The 18,029-nt window shown below is 36.1% G+C and overlaps 1 protein-coding gene across 1 annotated transcript in view; it reads right to left on the bottom strand.

Moving 5' to 3' along the window:
* Positions 1–891: 891 nt before the first annotated feature.
* Positions 892–18,029, bottom strand: part of InR-2 (insulin-like receptor-like) — a 47,186-nt gene continuing 30,048 nt past the window's right edge. Inside the window, exons 3-12 of the mRNA XM_046635537.2 lie at positions 14,878–15,052; positions 13,879–14,125; positions 10,793–10,898; positions 8,671–10,071; positions 8,180–8,490; positions 7,734–8,108; positions 7,115–7,650; positions 6,516–7,011; positions 6,192–6,436; positions 892–6,099 (exon numbers count right to left, since the gene is read on the bottom strand). Coding sequence (XP_046491493.1) covers positions 5,397–6,099; positions 6,192–6,436; positions 6,516–7,011; positions 7,115–7,650; positions 7,734–8,108; positions 8,180–8,490; positions 8,671–10,071; positions 10,793–10,898; positions 13,879–14,125; positions 14,878–15,052 — 4,595 coding nt within the window. The 3' untranslated portion in view covers positions 892–5,396. The remainder of the gene's footprint in view (positions 6,100–6,191; positions 6,437–6,515; positions 7,012–7,114; positions 7,651–7,733; positions 8,109–8,179; positions 8,491–8,670; positions 10,072–10,792; positions 10,899–13,878; positions 14,126–14,877; positions 15,053–18,029) is intronic.

Raw genomic sequence — 18,029 nt, 5'->3', positions numbered from 1 at the left:
TATCCGAGAGCGAAGAAGCGTCGATCGAGGGATTGTTGACTTCCTGTGGATTGCTGAAATATATCTTCGAAATGTTGCGCGAAAAACAAAATATACACCCCCACCCATAATCTCTACGCCGATTACCGCGTGGGTATGGATGTACATACGCATAAGCGTACACCCAGAGTTACTTCAGGGATGAATTGTTGCTTCAAGGATGAATATTATTATCTTCCGGGATGAACGATTTCGCATAATTATTATAATAAGCGTGCCTGTGTTTGTTTGTTTCTTTGACTTTATGTGTGTAACTCCGTGTAGATAAAATTATATTATTGTACATAAATCACGATAATAATGATAATAATAATAATAATAATAATAATAATGATAATAATAAAAATAACAAGAAAAACAAGAAAAACAAACAATCAGAATTGTATTCGAGTAATACCTATAGATATTCGTATATTGTATATTTTCAGTCTGCCAGCGTGTTTTCGTGTCTTGACTAAGTTTTTTTTTTTTTTTTTTTCCTGTCTTGTTTGTCTCGCTTTTACTTATTTATTTATTTTATATTATTTTTTTTTTCCTCATGATTTCCTTTCTCCTAAACGCACAAGGCGATCAGGGTATGTCACAACGAAACTAATCCAGGTATACTTCGTACCCGTACAACATTATTAAAAATGCAACGAGTATGGAGAAGATCACCTGAATTTCGTTTCGACTTGCGTTGAATTTTTTTTTTTTTTTTTTTTTGCAGCTCTTTCATTTTTTCATGCATTTGTCGGTTCTGTACGACACGGCGAAAAATGTGTTTCAACAATCGCGGAAGTTGAAGCGCGCGTCACGTCTCTGAGTATACGAAAAAGATCGTGACCGTCAGTTTCATATCCTTCCCTCGCGCACCGCAAGACGTATCAACGATCTAATTACCTACTTGCGTAGAGAGACATTTGCATAGATTTTTTTTTTTTTTTTTTCTTTTACTCGAACCTCCTCAATTTGCCATCATCTCTCTCGCGTCAAGTTGCCTTTACTAATAATCGAATCATCGTAGTTCTTTAATATTATACAATATAATGTATATATATGTATGTATGTATGTATGTATGTATGTATGTATGTATGTATGTATGTATATAAGACAAAGCTTTACACAACTTCCACTAATTTAGTGTATTTTAATTGTATGTATAATATTAATATTATATAATTATAATATAATGTAATTTATATGCATATACACTTTTGTACACATATATATGCATATAAATACAAATATATGTACATATATATATATTTATATGCATATATATATATATATATGTATATGTACATATATAAAATATGTAAAGCGTTACAAATAAAATAGGTACTTTCTATTAGGTCACTGGTACTTTGACGTTATCGTTATCGTCATTACTATTACACTATACATGTAGGTATGTAACTACGTTTGTTGTATTCATCATATGTATATATGTGTATAGACTAAAACCTAGAAAACTAGAAACTATCAATTAAAGCTAAGACTAATAATAATTATTATTATACTTCTTATTATTTATTGTTATAATTGTTGTTGTTATTATTATTATTATCGTTATCATTATTATTACTATTATTATTGTTGTTGTTGTTATCATTATCATCATTATTATCATTATCATTATCATTATTATTATTATTATTCCGTAAGCGGGTATGTTGCGAAGTGAACAAAGGAAACGAAAAAAGGAAAGACGTGGAAAAAAAAATTAAAACAAAAATGGAACAAATATTAGAGGAAGAAGGAGGGGGGGAGAAGTAATGAAAAATGGCCTGCGAGCGTGAGAATATAACATGGAACTTCTACCAACAATTGTTCTGTATTATCTTTTATATAACTTACTGGGAGATTATGGGATCGTTCGAGGGGTGGGGGGAGGGGATAGCTAATCAGTCTTGTATTTGAGGCTCGTTATATATAAATATATATATATATATATATATATATATATACCTATTTATGTATGTATGTATGTAGATATATATATATATATATATATATATGTATATATGTATAAATATACGTGTGTGTTTATGTATGTCTAGTTTCGGCTGTATTGCGTTTATCTCTTTGCGTAAGCGTATATGCGTATGTCTCTGTATGACTGAAAAGAAGAATATTATACACTCGCATATACATATACGCGTACGTGCATTCACTGTATACAATATATAATATGTATGTATATATATATATATATACACACACATGTTTTTTCGTCGTAGGGATTTCGTCGTTCAACTTTTCTATAACTCTACACTTCTTCATAATAATTATTATGACTACACTACTATTATTATTATTATCATTAGTCTTATTGTTATTTTTGTTATTTCGATCATTATTATTATTCCTTTTTTGCTTTCTTTCCTCCCTTTTTTTTTTTTATATTTTTTTTTTTTTTGCGTAATTCCCTCTCTGCTTTCAGTATTCTTCATTACTCGGTAAGTGTAAGCGTGTTAGCGAAATATCGGAAAAATGTTTTAGTTTTTTTTTTTTTTCGTTCAGATATTCCGTGTTTCCATTCGAGTTAGAATGTAGAAATAGTAGTCTCGCAGTTTTAACCAGATAACTCTTCCCTAACGGTGACCGTTTTCCGATTGGTCGATTTTTCGTTCCCTAACGTTTTTTTTTTTTTTTTTTTTTACTTTTTTTTTGCCATTTCTTCTTTTACTTCCAAGATTCTTTTTCAATAGAAATTATTGTGTTATAAATATCTTGTCCTCGCAAACGTCTTTTAATATCTCATTCCTGACGTCAATCTTGGCTCTCATTGGGCTATGACAGTCTCCGGTTCTCTCGTCGGTAACGACATTGAATGCAGGAAGGTTCAGAAAAATTTAGTAATTCAACTATCATTCAACTCGAACAAAACAGTTTGAGAGCTACTTCGTGTTAAGTCTAATAATCTGTTAATGACAGTCGATACAGGTTTTTTTTTTTTTTTGTTTTTGTGAATCTTATACGATCAGTGACAACGACCACGTGTTACAAGTCTGTCAATTTTAGCGAACAATACGCGTTCTCTTGTAACCGAGGGCGAGAAAGATGATACAACCCTCGGATTTGTTCAGTACAATGCGAGTATGTTGTATAAACCTATTTATGTTATGTATAGTAATAGTAATATTATAAATTAATACAAGTTATATGTAATAAATAAAATCTTTGATATCTTAATAATTCTATTGTCTATTTGTTTATGTTATTTATTTATCTATTTTTTCTATTCATTCTTTTCATTTTGAAAAGTAACTCTCAAACCGTACAGTGTAAATTGATTGAATTTCAATTCAATCATGTTAAAGCAAATATTATTCCACGTGGGTAAAGTTATTCGAGACCTAGCGCAGTAGATGAGGAGAAAGAAATAAAATAAATAAATAAAAATACTGAGAACAATTGATAGCTAAGGACAGGTGGATTTTTGTTGATAACTGTTGAATAATTGGGTTTGTAAAAGCCGTGAATTGAAATTTTTCATCGTGATATATAAAAACTCTTCAGTCTTACTAGTAGACTATTAATCGTTGCCGAAAAATGATTTATAATTTCAACGTCTACTATTGTCAGTGCGAGTTTAAAATCGATGGAATGAAAATAAATAACTAAAACATATTCTGAACAATCCTGATTTGATACTTGTCATCATACTAATAACCATTAGAGTCTATAAACTATTGTACCTAACGGTGTAACAACATATCGAAGAGTGACAATCAAGTTTTCGGCTTGTTTTTTCTTACAATTTCATTTTCAACTTAGGTTTGTATTATTTCAAAATTCGTGACGGGGAATCAGTTAGTAATTTTTGATAAAAATTATTTCACGTCATCGATAAAACGTTAAAGTCTCTGTACTTATAATATAATAAAGGGTTTGACTTTTAGAGCGAAATTTAACATCCACTTGACCGTCACACTCGATTATTTTTCATCTCTATATGTATATGCGACTAATGATGCTGCCATTAATATTTTGGTCAACGAAACAACGATCTTCCTCTATTTCTTTTTTTTCTTCATCTTTTTTTCTTGCATTCTTCAGTTGCTAAGGAAAATCAAAGGATCGGGCGAAGAAAAACGAAGGGGAAAATTTGTAACAGAAAAAAACTGTACCCCACAAATTAATCTTATCATCAACGGAATCTTTGCAAGTTTTCTCTATACCTCTTTTTCTATCCGCGTGCCTCTCCTTCGGTCTTTCATAATTTAGGTCTCTTTCTCTCTCTGTCTCTCCCTTTCACTCTTTTGCTCTCTTCCAAGACAGTTTTTTTTTTATTTTTTTTTTTTTTTTATTATTATATAAAGTTGAAAATGCTTTGTGGCTCGTTGCTAGACGTTGAATGGAACAGCGAACAATCGAAGGATCGGCCGTGATATTACTCTTTTTCTTAGTTTCTCAATCTCTCTTAGAAACAAAAATGTAAAATTATTTTCCCAACTAACGAAAAAAAAAAAGGGCACCAGGGCAATCATAACTTACTTTTTACCGCTCGAGTTGCCCCAAAACTTAATTTACGTCTCTGGTAGTATTCGAACGATCTAGTTACGCATTCTTAGGAATTAAATTTAATATTAGGATATCCATACGCGAGAAAGAGTTTACAATAACTTTAAATTCATTACACTAAAAAATATTATTCATGTTGTTATTATTATCAATATTATTATTATTATTATTATTATTATTATCGTTAATATAATTATCATTATTATTACTGTTAATATTAGTAACATTTCTTTTTGCCCTAACGTTCTTTTTTCCTAATCGCTTACTGTATTACTGAATAATAATTTAGATTATATTTGGATACAGCTTATTATTAATTGAGAAAATTTACAATTAAACAAAACAAGAGCAAAATACCAAAGGAAAATTATTATTATTGTTACAAGTTTTTTTGTCTTCATCTTTTTCTAATTTTTCTTTTTCTTTCTTGCATATCTCGCAGAAGATCGTTCGAAACTACAGCGACGTCGTAGCAAGCTCAATTTCAAGAGCTCGCACATGTCAGTTTCTTTGTATTACGTTTTCATTATTAATTATTTTAAGAAAAAAAATTGTTAATTCATTTATTTTAATATTTTGTATTTAATTATCCTGAGATGTCCTGGTTCTACGCGCGTGTAACCGTGGCTGCGAGGTAACAAAACACGCGCGATAATCAGTTCGAGAAAACGGAATTTCATTGTAAAAATAACGAAAAGATATTCTTTTTCTTGCCATTCGCTATCAGTTGTTTTAAAAAAAAAAAAAATTGGTTTTTTTTTTCTTTTTTCGTTTTTCTTTTCGTAATATGTTTTGCCCGGAAAAAATATGAAACAAAATCAGCCAAGGAACGCCGTACCGCGATCTGTTAACACTGTGTAGTCTTACCGCTAATATAACCGTTATTTAAGCCTTCTTGTTTATTATTACTCTTATAATCAACTTTGGACTTATTTCCTCCATTGTCATTAATATTTTTATCATCAATTCCGTCTATAGACGGAAATTCAACGCGATGAACATTAGTGTTCTTTATCGTATCGCCAGATGTGACAAAAACCTCAGGGGATTTGTTCTCGTAGTCAGGATCTTCGCTCTTTATTTTAGAGAATCTGGGACTCTCCGAAAAATTTCTCTTAACAACGTTATTGGGATTAATGGAGTTTTTACCTAAAACGGAATTATCGCCGGTCGAATTGACGCGCGAATTGTTTCTCTTGTCGACGAAGGGAGAATTTTTTACGGACTTTAAACTGTCCTCGGCGAATGGTAAATCCAACGTGTCTCGGCTCGATCTCAACGATTCCATCGAGGCCCCCTCAAAATCATCGAAGTCAGCCTTCAACGGCACCTTAGACGAGTTAAATTCGTGAAAATTGGGCGACACCTTTGAATTATCGTTACGCGTCGTAGCACCGTATATAGGATTTGAACTAATCTTTATAGAATTAGGACCAGACGGTTCAAAGCTAGCAAAATCTCCAAAGTCCTCCCTCAACGGTGACTCTTCACTTCCCTCCTGGTCCGCCTCTTCGTCCTGCAGGTTGCGCAGTGTTTCCATTTCCAAATCCCTAAAAAAAATAATTCGCCATCACTTTATCGTTGCTGTTTCTTCGCTTTGTAGTTGAGCGATTCGACGATTAATTATCTGGCTTTGACGCACTTGTCAGTCTGCGGCGAATGAGAAGCGTTCTGATTCCTGGCTTCGATTCCTTCGGGCGAGTGGTAAAAGCTGACCCTTTCAAACGTCTCGACATTAACCTCAGTCAAGAGCATGGTAGCAATGTCAATGAACGTCGGTCTCTGATTCGGTTTGTGATTCCACGTTCGCCTCATCAAGTTGTACAGCGAATCTGGACAATTTTCGGGCCGCTCCATAACGCCACCGTCGATAACGTAGCGAAGAACCTGATAGAAGAGACAGATTACATACAGAAACTTGATAAAGACAACGAAACGCACACCCCTACTCTCTTAAGATACTCACCTGATCATTGGACAAACCCTGGTAAGGCTGCGAGGCGAGAGTAACCATTTCCCACAAAACTACACCGTAGCTCCAGACATCTGAGTAGCTTGTGAAAACCCCATCTTTCAAACTTTCCGGTGCCATCCATCTAACCGGTAAGAGTCCTTTGGTGCCTTTGCGGTAGTAATCAGTCTCATATATGTCTCTGGTCATACCAAAGTCGCCGATCTTAACGGTCATATCTTCGGCGACCATGCAATTTCTCGCCGCTAGATCTCTGTGGACAAATTTCTTTGCCGACAAATAAGACATTCCGTCCGCGATCTCGATCGCCATCTGTAATATCCGCTTTAAAGTCGGGGGCTGCTTGGAAAAGTTTTCGCACACGTCTGGTCTGTGGCTTCTCAGGTAGGTTTTAAGGTCTCCGTTCACCATTAGCTCCATAACTACAAGTGTCGGTTGACCGACTGATACAACGCCCAACAATCTCACAACATGATGAGTGTTGAATGCCCTGAAAATGGACGGTAATGAGTGACGAACGAAAACCCGACAACAAAAGATATATGAATTATGATATGAATTTTGGTAAAACGTGGAAAAGTTCGGATGCTAACTTCATGACCGAAGCCTCGTTGAGAAACTCTATACGCTCTCTGTCCGTGGCGTTTTCATTGACCGTCTTGACGGCACACTTGACCTCCGGTTTTCCCTTGACAACGTCCTTGGCGACGCCCTCGTACACCATGCCAAAGGATCCATTCCCCAGCTCCCTTAGCAGCTCTATTTTCTTTCGTGGAACTTCCCAATCATCGGGTACGTAGACGGTGCTAACATACTCGGGATTGACGGTCGCAAAAAGCCGCATTTCCGAAGAATTAGGCATGAACTTTCGTTTCAACGCGTATCCACCGCCCAGAATTAGAACACTCAGAATAAATACACTTAGGAGGGGCCACAAGTATGGATGGGACCCTCCGGCGTTCAGTTCCTCAATGTAGAAGTGTTTTGTCACCGTGTAAGCGCCATTTCCGTACAAACTCGTTGCTCGAAGTCTCAGGGAGTAATTTCCAGGCGGTAATGCATTCAAAACGTAAACGTGTCCGTCATCCACGAATTCTCGCCAAGGTATGCAAATTACCATAGCCTTGACCTGAAATAATCAACGTGCGCCTCGATTAAACAATGAACATCAAGATCAATGACCTCCTTTCCCAAGCATGTGATAATACTCACGTTTTGAAAATCGATCTTTTTGTACTCTATCTGATACGTGACAATCAAACCGTTCGGATTGGGCGGCTCCTCCCAGCTCAGTTTCACCATGGAGCGACTGTTATTGCCGGTTATAACTTCCAGGTCGAAAGTATTGTTCGGAATGTCGTCGGCGGATATAAGCGGCTCAGTTCTGGCCGTTTTGATACTTTTCGTCGAGCAGTAGTTGCTCTGGCTTTCGTTAGGGACTGGTTCTCTGCACGCCTGTACCTCGATAGTGTAAACAGCGTAGTGACGCAGATTTTTCACAGCATAATTCGTCTGCCCGTAGACAGTCCTGTTGAATAAGCTGATAGAACCGTTGACCATGTCATCCGTCAAAGCGTTATCTTTATCCTGCAACATAGATTAGGTGAGAAACTTCATCTCACCGATTTGAAGGCTAGTGTATTTGAATAAAAACTCACCTCAGGATACGAGTACGAGACATTCTGTTCCTGCCACATTTTAGCCGTCTTGACTATCTCACTCACATCACGTCTCCTGCGATCACTTGAGGGTCGCTTTACGTATACCTGGTTGTGCAGCGCGTCCTCAAACGCTATAGAACTTGAAACCTCCTTTTCCCTGAGATCCTTGTCGTCGATACATTTGCACTTTGAATCGTCAGTTTCTATCTCATCTCCATTTGTCGAACTTGGCCTCTTATTTTCGGTCGGTTTAGGATGCGCTGCCTCGTCCGGCGTTGTCATCGGTTTCGTCTCCCTAAAGTTTAGGGCTACAAAAAAAATAAGAAACATTCAGTATCATAGCAAACGTCTCGCACACTCTTAGTTTTCTACAATTGGATTCATTTGCCACAGCAGTTTGACAATCTCGTCAACGGTAAACGAGAAACCTTGGGAGGAAAGTATCTTTAAAAAAAAAAAAGGAAACTAAGAAAGAAAAAGAAACTTACGCTCGTTACAGTAATTTCGCTGATCGAGAAACGCTCTATCATCCTTCTCCCATCGCCCGATAATTCTGTAGTGGGTAAGATTTCCGTTTTTATGAAGCGGTGGCTCCCATGTTATGACAAGTTCGTTGCTCGCATTGCTATAGGCGTAAAGAGACCTGGGTACGCTGGGTGCGTCCGGGTCAGTGGTGAAGTAATGCAAGTCGCTCTGCGCGCCAGACCTCTCAGTAGCAATTGTGTAAGTCTTAACGTAGAACGCGTACTGCGTGTAAGGTTTGAGCTGAGTCAACAGCGAATAATATTCGGTAGTTTCGCTGTCAGTTCCATTTTGATGGATCGTCCGATCAGAACTTTCAGCTGCCGAAACGTCGTCTACTCTCCACCCATCGCCGCCACAGGCATCCCTCCCATCGTACATGGTGACGTTGTTCGGTGCCTCGATAAAGTACACAACATACCCAAGGAGTGACCTCTGATCGTGGTGGTCAAAAGGTTCCCACGCAATCAGCGCGGCGTTCGATGTTTTCTTCTGAACCCGAGTGTGAAGCTTGGTAACGTTGCAGGCGACCTTGTCGCCGTTGCTGTTAGGGGCAACCTCCAGATCTGAGAACTCAGGCAGGCCAGCGCCTTTGCGAAACTTTTCGATGGTGTCCAAGCAGAGTTTTGGATTAAAGTGAAAGAAAACTTTGACAGGTCCGTTGTTGGCAAGGATTCTCATTGACTTGTGGGACTCCATGTCCCATAGTTCCTGAAGATTTTGATTATCTAGTACGACAAAAGTGTACTTTCCGCTCTCTAGTTCTTTGCCGTGAATGGTGTGTAGATTTTTCAAAAAATTCAAAGATATCAGTGGGAAACTGCGAACGATTTTCAAATAACCGTCAATCTCCTCGATCATACTCAAGCTGTCCTCCAATTCTTTGACGATATTCTTACCGCCTCTTATCTGTATTTCCAAGCTGCCAGTTATGTGAGTACAACCGCGAAGTTTTTGGGCCGATGCAATACTGTCGACATTCGTCCCGCTGCACTCCTTCAAACACAATCCGTCGCACTTTTTGCACGTCGCTTTACCGTTCACTTCCTCGTCCATGTAGCCGGGTGGGCATTCGATCACACAAGTATTATTGAACGGCTTGTACGGGTGCTCCTTGACTATGTCAAACGCCTCACGCGGCTTCTTCATCTTCCTGCATTCGTTCTCCTGTACGCAGCGACGGTTCAAAAACATATATGTGTTTTCCGGACAGCTGTTAGCGCAACGATTTCCATCGACTATCACATCTCGACACACGGCACAGTCCTGAGATCCCGTTCCGGTACAGCTCCCAAGACAAGACGGATGACAGCATTTCCCAAGCATGCTGTTGTTGCACGCAGAGATTCCGCAAGACTTGTCGCAAACTGTTGGTTACAAAAAATTATTATTCTCTTATCGTATCTGTTAAAAAAAAAAAAAAATTACAATATAGCCCATAGGTTCAAGATCAATCCCGAGTCGTTCGATGAATGATTTTGGAGAAGAAAGAAAATAGCGGAGTTTTTCTTATATATTCAAAGTAATGTCACTGTTTCGTAAATTTTACATCTACATTATAAATTGTCGTTACCTGCAATAAGGAAACAATCCTTGTTAATATAAATGAATAAATCTTGACAAGTGTAAAAACACATACATTCACGTTTAATCCAAGACACAACAACACCATTTTTATTCTTGGACAACGATTTCAGTACATAAATAAGATATTGTGTAAAAACAAAGTAAAAGACGTTGAAAAAAAAAAAAGAAAGAAAAAAAATTCCAAATACAAGAGGAAAAAATATATATGCAAGTACAATTACGCATGAAAAACATGCGCGGTGGATTGACTTTGTTTTTTTCTTTTTTCTTTCTTTTTTTTTTTACAATTACGAAATACCCAACATGTAATGACGACGATGTATTGATTTCATAGCTGTGTCGTACGATACTAAAGAATTTTCTATCGCACTCAACACTTGTCATCACATTACATACATACACATCTATCCGCCGACAAATATAACGAGATTCGTTATTTAAAATGTATTATGTGAAGCATGCCAAACACCGCAGATAAATAACGCAAGAGAAAAATCTCACCATGTTGACAATACTGTCTGTTCCAGCACAAGGTTTCATCCTTTTTCGTCGATCGTGTCGGACAGTGTTTCTCACAAACCGGACATCCGTTTCTCGGTTTATTTCCCTGGAAGATAGATATAAAAACTTGTATTAAAATAAGAAGTAACAATCTTTATTATAATAAATTAATAGATAAATAAATAATTAAATAAAAGATTGATAAAACTAACCGCAGGTACTACATACAATCTCATGAAATAAAAAAAGAATTTACACACCCACCAAAATCAATGGGTAATATTATTGGTAACGGGCATTTTACACCCCCCACCCCTCACGAAAAAAAAAAAAAATAAATAAAAAAATTCCTCTGCTTGCTTCTTCACCTTTCCGTCGAACTAGAGCACCGGACAACAGATAAAGCACACATTCGTACATGATAACTGGTCTCGCAATCAGCCACAACAAAATACCTTACACTACGTAACCACTCATATTCCCACTATATATATATATATATGTATACTCACATTCTGCACCGTCAAGAGATACGTACTACTAGGTGCATATACTCATACATACACACACACACACACACACACACGTGTATGGCATACGGTATGAACGCGTTATGAACGGTTGAACAGATAAGTTTCTCGTAGACTATAACGTGTGATATGGTATGTGTGCATGTATGCGTGTATGTACATACATAGGTATGCGTATACGTATCCGCATGGACAGCACGCGGTTTTGAACTCCACGTTACATGCTACATAGGTATTGTACATACGTACAACGTATTACGATACCGTATCCGTATGTCCTATATATGTAAGAATGATGAGAAGAGTCAAAGGAAAACAGAAAAAGAAAAATAATAAGTAAAAGGATTAAATTTATAAACGCAAAGTATGATAACAAACCCATTCTCACAATTCATTCACAAGGAAATTTTTTTTTTTTTTTTAATCGTATAATAATTCAGGTAAAATAATAATAAGAATTCGAGTTCTCCCTTTTTTTTTTTTTTTACTCCTTCAGTATCGTCTTTGCAATTATTGACAGTATTGTTGATATTTATGTGTATAAATTGCGATACTTTTAACATGTTATTAGAAGCTTATTATCGAATGGTCTACAATGAATTACCTACGCTGAGGGAATGTTACACTGGATTTTCATGTTGATTTAGATATCTCTAAATATCCAAGTACGAGAAGGTATCGCAGAGGCAGAAACAAATGAATAGGAACCGGACTTTGCATGAAATTCTGTGCAAAAATCACGCGAATACATTTTTATTATACACAAAAAATAAAGATATGGCATAAAAAAATACAAAAGTGTAATCGTGATATTTCTTCATTTTTGGATAAAACAAATATGCATTGCGGTATTTTTCATCAAAATAGCATGTAGAGAATATACGGCTGTTGACGGCTACTCTTTTTTTTTTTTTGCCTCGCGGTGAATATCATCTGATTAATAGACAGAATGAAAGACATTTAACGCAGTCGGTAAGGACGGACTATAGCATCCCCTTAAATATGTAAACATGATAAATACAGCGCGGTATTAGTTTCGGTGAATGACTTATTTCTTACGTTGTATTTTTTTTTTTTTTTTTATTTACGCTTTCAAGATATTTTGCTTTCCGTTATCATTATTGCGCACAAAATGAGGGGAACAGCTACGGAATCGAAGAGGGAGAGAGGAAAAGAGAGCGAGAGAAAGAGAGAAAATGAGAAAATAATCTCACACCAGAGTGCAAGCGTACTTCGTCAAGAATCTCTCTGGCTCCTTCTGTCTATCTATCTGTAAGACAGCTCCTATATGCAATTATTACCATATACTCGAATAATGCGCAGGCGAATTCCTTACCCGCTATTTTTCCCGCGAGCGATAAACGGAAAGAGGCTGAGAGAAAGAGAGAGACAGAACGAATGAGAGAGAGAGAGAGAGAGAGGGAGAATGAGAGAGTATAAAAGTCAGCGTAGCGGATGCAGAAATAATGGCGAGAACTAAACGAAACAAAACGGCGGTGAAAGAAACGTCCAATCGCGCGAAGGTCAACAAAAAAAAATTGCAAACATGTCAAGTATATAGGGTATGCATGTACATACATACATTATATACATATACCTATAATAATACGAATCTTTGGTGAATTTGCGATTATTATTAATACCACTGTTTCGTAACAAATAAAAAAAAAATAAATAAAATACGCATAGATAAATAACATATTTTGATTTATTATCGTCTATCTATACACACCGAGAATTCGATAAAAATAAGAAAAAAAAAAAACCGGCATTTCTCAATTCCCCGATTTACATATCTATATTTATTATCGTAAAATGCGTCGAGTGCAACATGTATATATATATACACAACAACTTTGTTCTATTATTGAAACAGTGGGCGTTTTTTGTTTCATATTTTTTTTTTTTTTTTTTTTTTGTGTTATTGTATTTTTCCCTCGGTCATTTTTTTTTTTTTTTTGCCCTTCTTGAAAAATACAACGACCTACATACAAACATACATTCATCCCTAGGTCGTACCTAGAAGTATAAAAATGAGAACATAAAATAAGAAGAAGGAACAAAAAAAAAAAACAGAAAAGAAAAATTCCGGAAGTGTGATTCATTGTCCAAACTATAATATCCCAACTAACGTTCTAAAAATAAACTTTGGCAACCATCCACGATGATTTTCAACGATTCTCTTTCTTTTTTCTTCCTCATCTTCATCTTAAAGTTTCTCGGTCATTTTTCCTTCTGCTTTTTTTTTTTTTTATTACAAGAAAATCCATTAATATTTTCTGGGCTTTTCTTTTTTTCCTCGTCTGTACACCATTAAAGGGAAAAAAAAACAAGAACGCAGACAACTCGTACATTGAACCAATGTATGTACGCAATAATATTCTACCCCTTACATGAATACGAAATTTACGAACAAGGAATGTAGCAAAAATAATTTAACAAAAAACATATACATATATATATATTTATTTAAAACACGAAAGAAAAGGTCAATAACCAACCGGAAGACGGTGATCGTTGCATTTATACAAAATATATGTCACGCCCGCGGCTTACCGATATGACGTGTTCGCCCTTTCCAACGCCGATGATGAGGTCCCAGTCGATTGTATCAACGTAGCAGAGTGCCGGATTCTTTTCAAATCTGACGCTGCCGCGGCCGATATTCGTCAGCGAGTGAAGACCGATTTCCTGCAGATGCATCATCTCGAAGGCGACAAGGGCGTAGTTTATGAACAACGAATGGCCCCGTATTACCGTCAAATTTGGAAACAGATGGCCAACGCTTCGGAGACCGTTCACTCTGCGTATCGCGTTGGAGGACAAACGAAATTTGAAAATTAATATACAACAGCAACAGCATGTAATTACAAAATTGCAACCCTTCGTTATTGGATACTTCATATACGTATAATATACCAAACACACGAACTGTATTTCAGAATTGTTTTACAATATTATATGTATATTATAGATACACCGGGACGATCTCTTGAAATTTGAAAATCAACCGCGCACGCGCGAGTTTTATCGGCTGTTCGCGCAGGCTGGCCAACCCGAGTTTCAGCTGTCGAACTGTTTCCGGCGGCGATTGTAGTTGATACGAATTTTCGAGGTTAGAATCTCAAATAATTGAGGCAGCGACTCGGAAAGGTTTGAGAAGCATTTGTTATCGAGTCGGAAAATTGATTCTTCAAAGAACGGTCGTAATTCGATGCTCGTGCTCTTTGAAAATTCAAACGTACACGTTACATTTTGCGTAGGTTGGCCCGACTGCGTCGCAGACAAGAATATCGCTGCGCGAAGATTTCGCCGACCAATGAGATTTAATTATTTGGCGCATGCGTGGTTCATTTTCAAGTTTCAAGAGATTCTCCCGGTTTATATGCGTATGTGAGGAAAGATTGGAAATTGTATAAACACTATATTATTGTGCATGGAGTGAAAAAAAAGAAAATACTATATTGCGTTATTTATGGTACGAAATATCATTGTGCGAAACAATAACAATAATAATAAATGATATTAAATAATAATAATAATGATAATAATAACCTGTAAAGCAGAAGGTAGCCGGTGATTTCGACGAGGTCGGGAAATGTAAGGTTTGCGTAGGACGTGTCGTTCGCGTGATCGATCAAGAGTATTTGTACGAAACCCTCGACCACTCGACATCCTTCCAGTCGCGAAAATTGGTTCACGCTATTTCTCACGTCGACGCTCTGACAGACTGAAACAAAAAATATTACGTATATAAGTACACACAGACACACACACACATATATATATATATATAAATATTATGTGCAGTTACGACGGTTTTACGTTTTTTTTTTGTTTTTTCACAATCATTTCTTCCTGAATTTTCCATATTTTTCAAATATATAATGGAAAAAAATTGAGTAACGTCAGGAGGTTGGTCCAGTATTGAAAATTGAGAGGGGAAAAAAAACGAATAAGAAAAAATGGTTTTCTTTTTTCTTTTTTTTTTCTTTCAAATAACATATCTAGATACATCATATACATGTAAAAACATCATGTACCTATGTAATAAAAAAAAAAAAAAAAAAAGAAAAAAAAATGTATAAATTGCAAACTCTTTCATCGGTAAATTAAATACGAAAGTTTTTTTCGCACGCGCGCGAGTAAAAAAATTTCACCAAAAATTTTTCATCTACACGTTTCATTTTTTTAGGTTTCCATCCATGTTATCCAGGGTATAACAATATAGCCAAAAGCTCGATCCGCCTGATCAAGCAATTTGAATGCGAGCTCAGGTATTAACGAGCCGAGTTCCGTTATTGCTTATACATTATACTGTAGGTATATCCGTACATGATATTATACCGAGAGAGTGAGAGAGAGAGAGAGAGAGAGAGACGGAGAAGACGAAGGAGAAAATAATCATCATCATCACAGCCGCGTTGCACGCATACATATATACGGTATTAAATTAATTAACGTCAGATCGATATTATAAAGAAATTTTTCTATTCTTGCTTGCTGTTTATTTTCCTTTTTGTTTCTAACAACATGTTTTACACACATTTATATTATAACTTGACCGTTTCCTCTATACCTATATATATAATTGAGAATATATCGTATACGATTTTTCGAAATACTCGCGTGCCGAGGATAATATTGTTGTTTTCTTTCTCTTTTCTTTTCCCTTCTTTTTCCTCTTACAATTTTTTTCTAATATTATACAACGATTATTCTCCAAACGAAATGTATATATTGTACACACGTCTGGCATTTTTTGGTGCGTATTTTATGGTTGGCAAGTTGCGATATGTATGCGCTTGTAGAGGCACACGCATATTACAAATATATATATATATATATATATATATATATACACACACATGTATATTACATGCGGTAGTTTAATCTTAACGAGGAATGAAAACAACCTGAATTCACGAGCACTAGCGACCGGATATGGCGCCACGAACGTCCGGTCTGTCATTCTCGAGTTTCCCCCTCCACAGTACGAATCGTCGTTCACAGCTTATCATTTCTCATCCCCGCAGAAATACGCGCAATGAGCACGAACGAAGGGAGAGAGAGAGAGAGAGGAAAAAATACATATGAGATGGAGGGAAAAAAAGCAGGGATGAAACGTAACGTACATACCGTATATATACGTATATTATATATATATATACTACGGTGTTTCGAGAGAAATAAATTTTTTTTTTTATTGATTATTTTCTTCCAAACAGGTTGAAAAGTTCCATTCTGGTATAAAAATACCACTTTGCAATGCGTCATCTGGTGAAAAAAAAAAAAAAATCATACTAATCGTAATAAAAAGTAACCAGACTGACAGGTGACCGTGTTTTTTTCGCGTACGGATGACAGAGCAGGTATATTATTAATTATGTTTCATCAATTTACGTTACATGAGTAATTTGAAACACCAAGTATTACGATAGGTTATGCGGTGACAAAATGTCACCGGCAATCAATCTCTGACGTCATGATACACGAAGGTTCAAGTCGGTAACTTTATCGTAACGAAAAATTGGGGTAAAAAAAAATTGCTACTTTCTTATTTTTACAATAATTTCTCGAACGAGCCAAGATTGCAAGATATGACTATATATTCCTTTTATCGCGGTTTACCGAATTTCCAAAAGCAATTCCAAAATCGCGAAGTAACGCTTTTTCCTCGTCGCGAATCGTTGCGGCAACGTTATCGACTTCAGCATGATGTACACATATACAATATGATAATACGACGCATACAAACGAGGCGAGTGTTTTCCTCATTCATCCCTTTGCCTGAACGAGGCTCCGACCGCAATCGCGATTCGTTGGTTATTTCTTTTCTTTTCTCTCTATCTTTCTCTCTTCGCTACTTTTTTATCGTGCGTTTCGTACAGACAGCCGCACATTCATTCGTTCATTCATTCATTCGTTCATTCATTCATTCGTTCATTCATCTCTTTCTCCACATATCTATACATATAACCGTGTATTTATACAAATATACACATATGTTCGTATGCGTGTGTATAATATGCATACATATACATACATGGTATATGTGGCTAACTTGTGGCTAATTGACTAGCTACGAGGATCATTGAAATTACAAACCCTAACCACGAATATACACAGCACAGGCGTGTTCGGTTTTGTGTATAATTTTACATCCGCCTTTCATTCCTCTCGCCTTAATAATGCACACATTCATACATGCATATAAATGGCTACTGTTTTGCAAAGAGACGCGTGTGTGTAATTTATAATTGTATAATGTATTCGCATATTATACATAAATATAATAAATTTTATACTATAGATTCGTTTCACGCATGATGGTACGTATGTAGTATGCATGGAATATTATCGTCATTGTCGTTATTATTATTCTTGCTGTCATTGTTATTATTATTATACATTACAGAATTCTGCACGTATGGTAATATTGCGTGCATGCCTGATATCCACCCAACCGGATACACGCGAGTCACGTAGTGTAAATTTAGCCAATATCACATCTGCGGTAAAAGCATGTTGTCAGTAAACAATACATCATTTCTCAACGTGTCTTGTTACAACAATTTTGAAATTTCACGGGGGGGGAAAAAAAGCACTCGAAAATTTCATTCCCAACATTTTTTTCCTAATTTATAGCGACTGAATTGTGACTTTCTTTTTTTTTTTTTTTAATACACTTTTACTCATCGTAGAAA

This window comes from Neodiprion pinetum, chromosome 7 (assembly GCF_021155775.2).
Source record: "Neodiprion pinetum isolate iyNeoPine1 chromosome 7, iyNeoPine1.2, whole genome shotgun sequence".
In the NCBI taxonomy this organism is placed as follows: Eukaryota; Metazoa; Arthropoda; class Insecta; order Hymenoptera; family Diprionidae; genus Neodiprion; species Neodiprion pinetum.
Note: the sequence above shows the minus strand (reverse complement) of the source record. Positions and strands in the feature narration are given on the sequence as shown.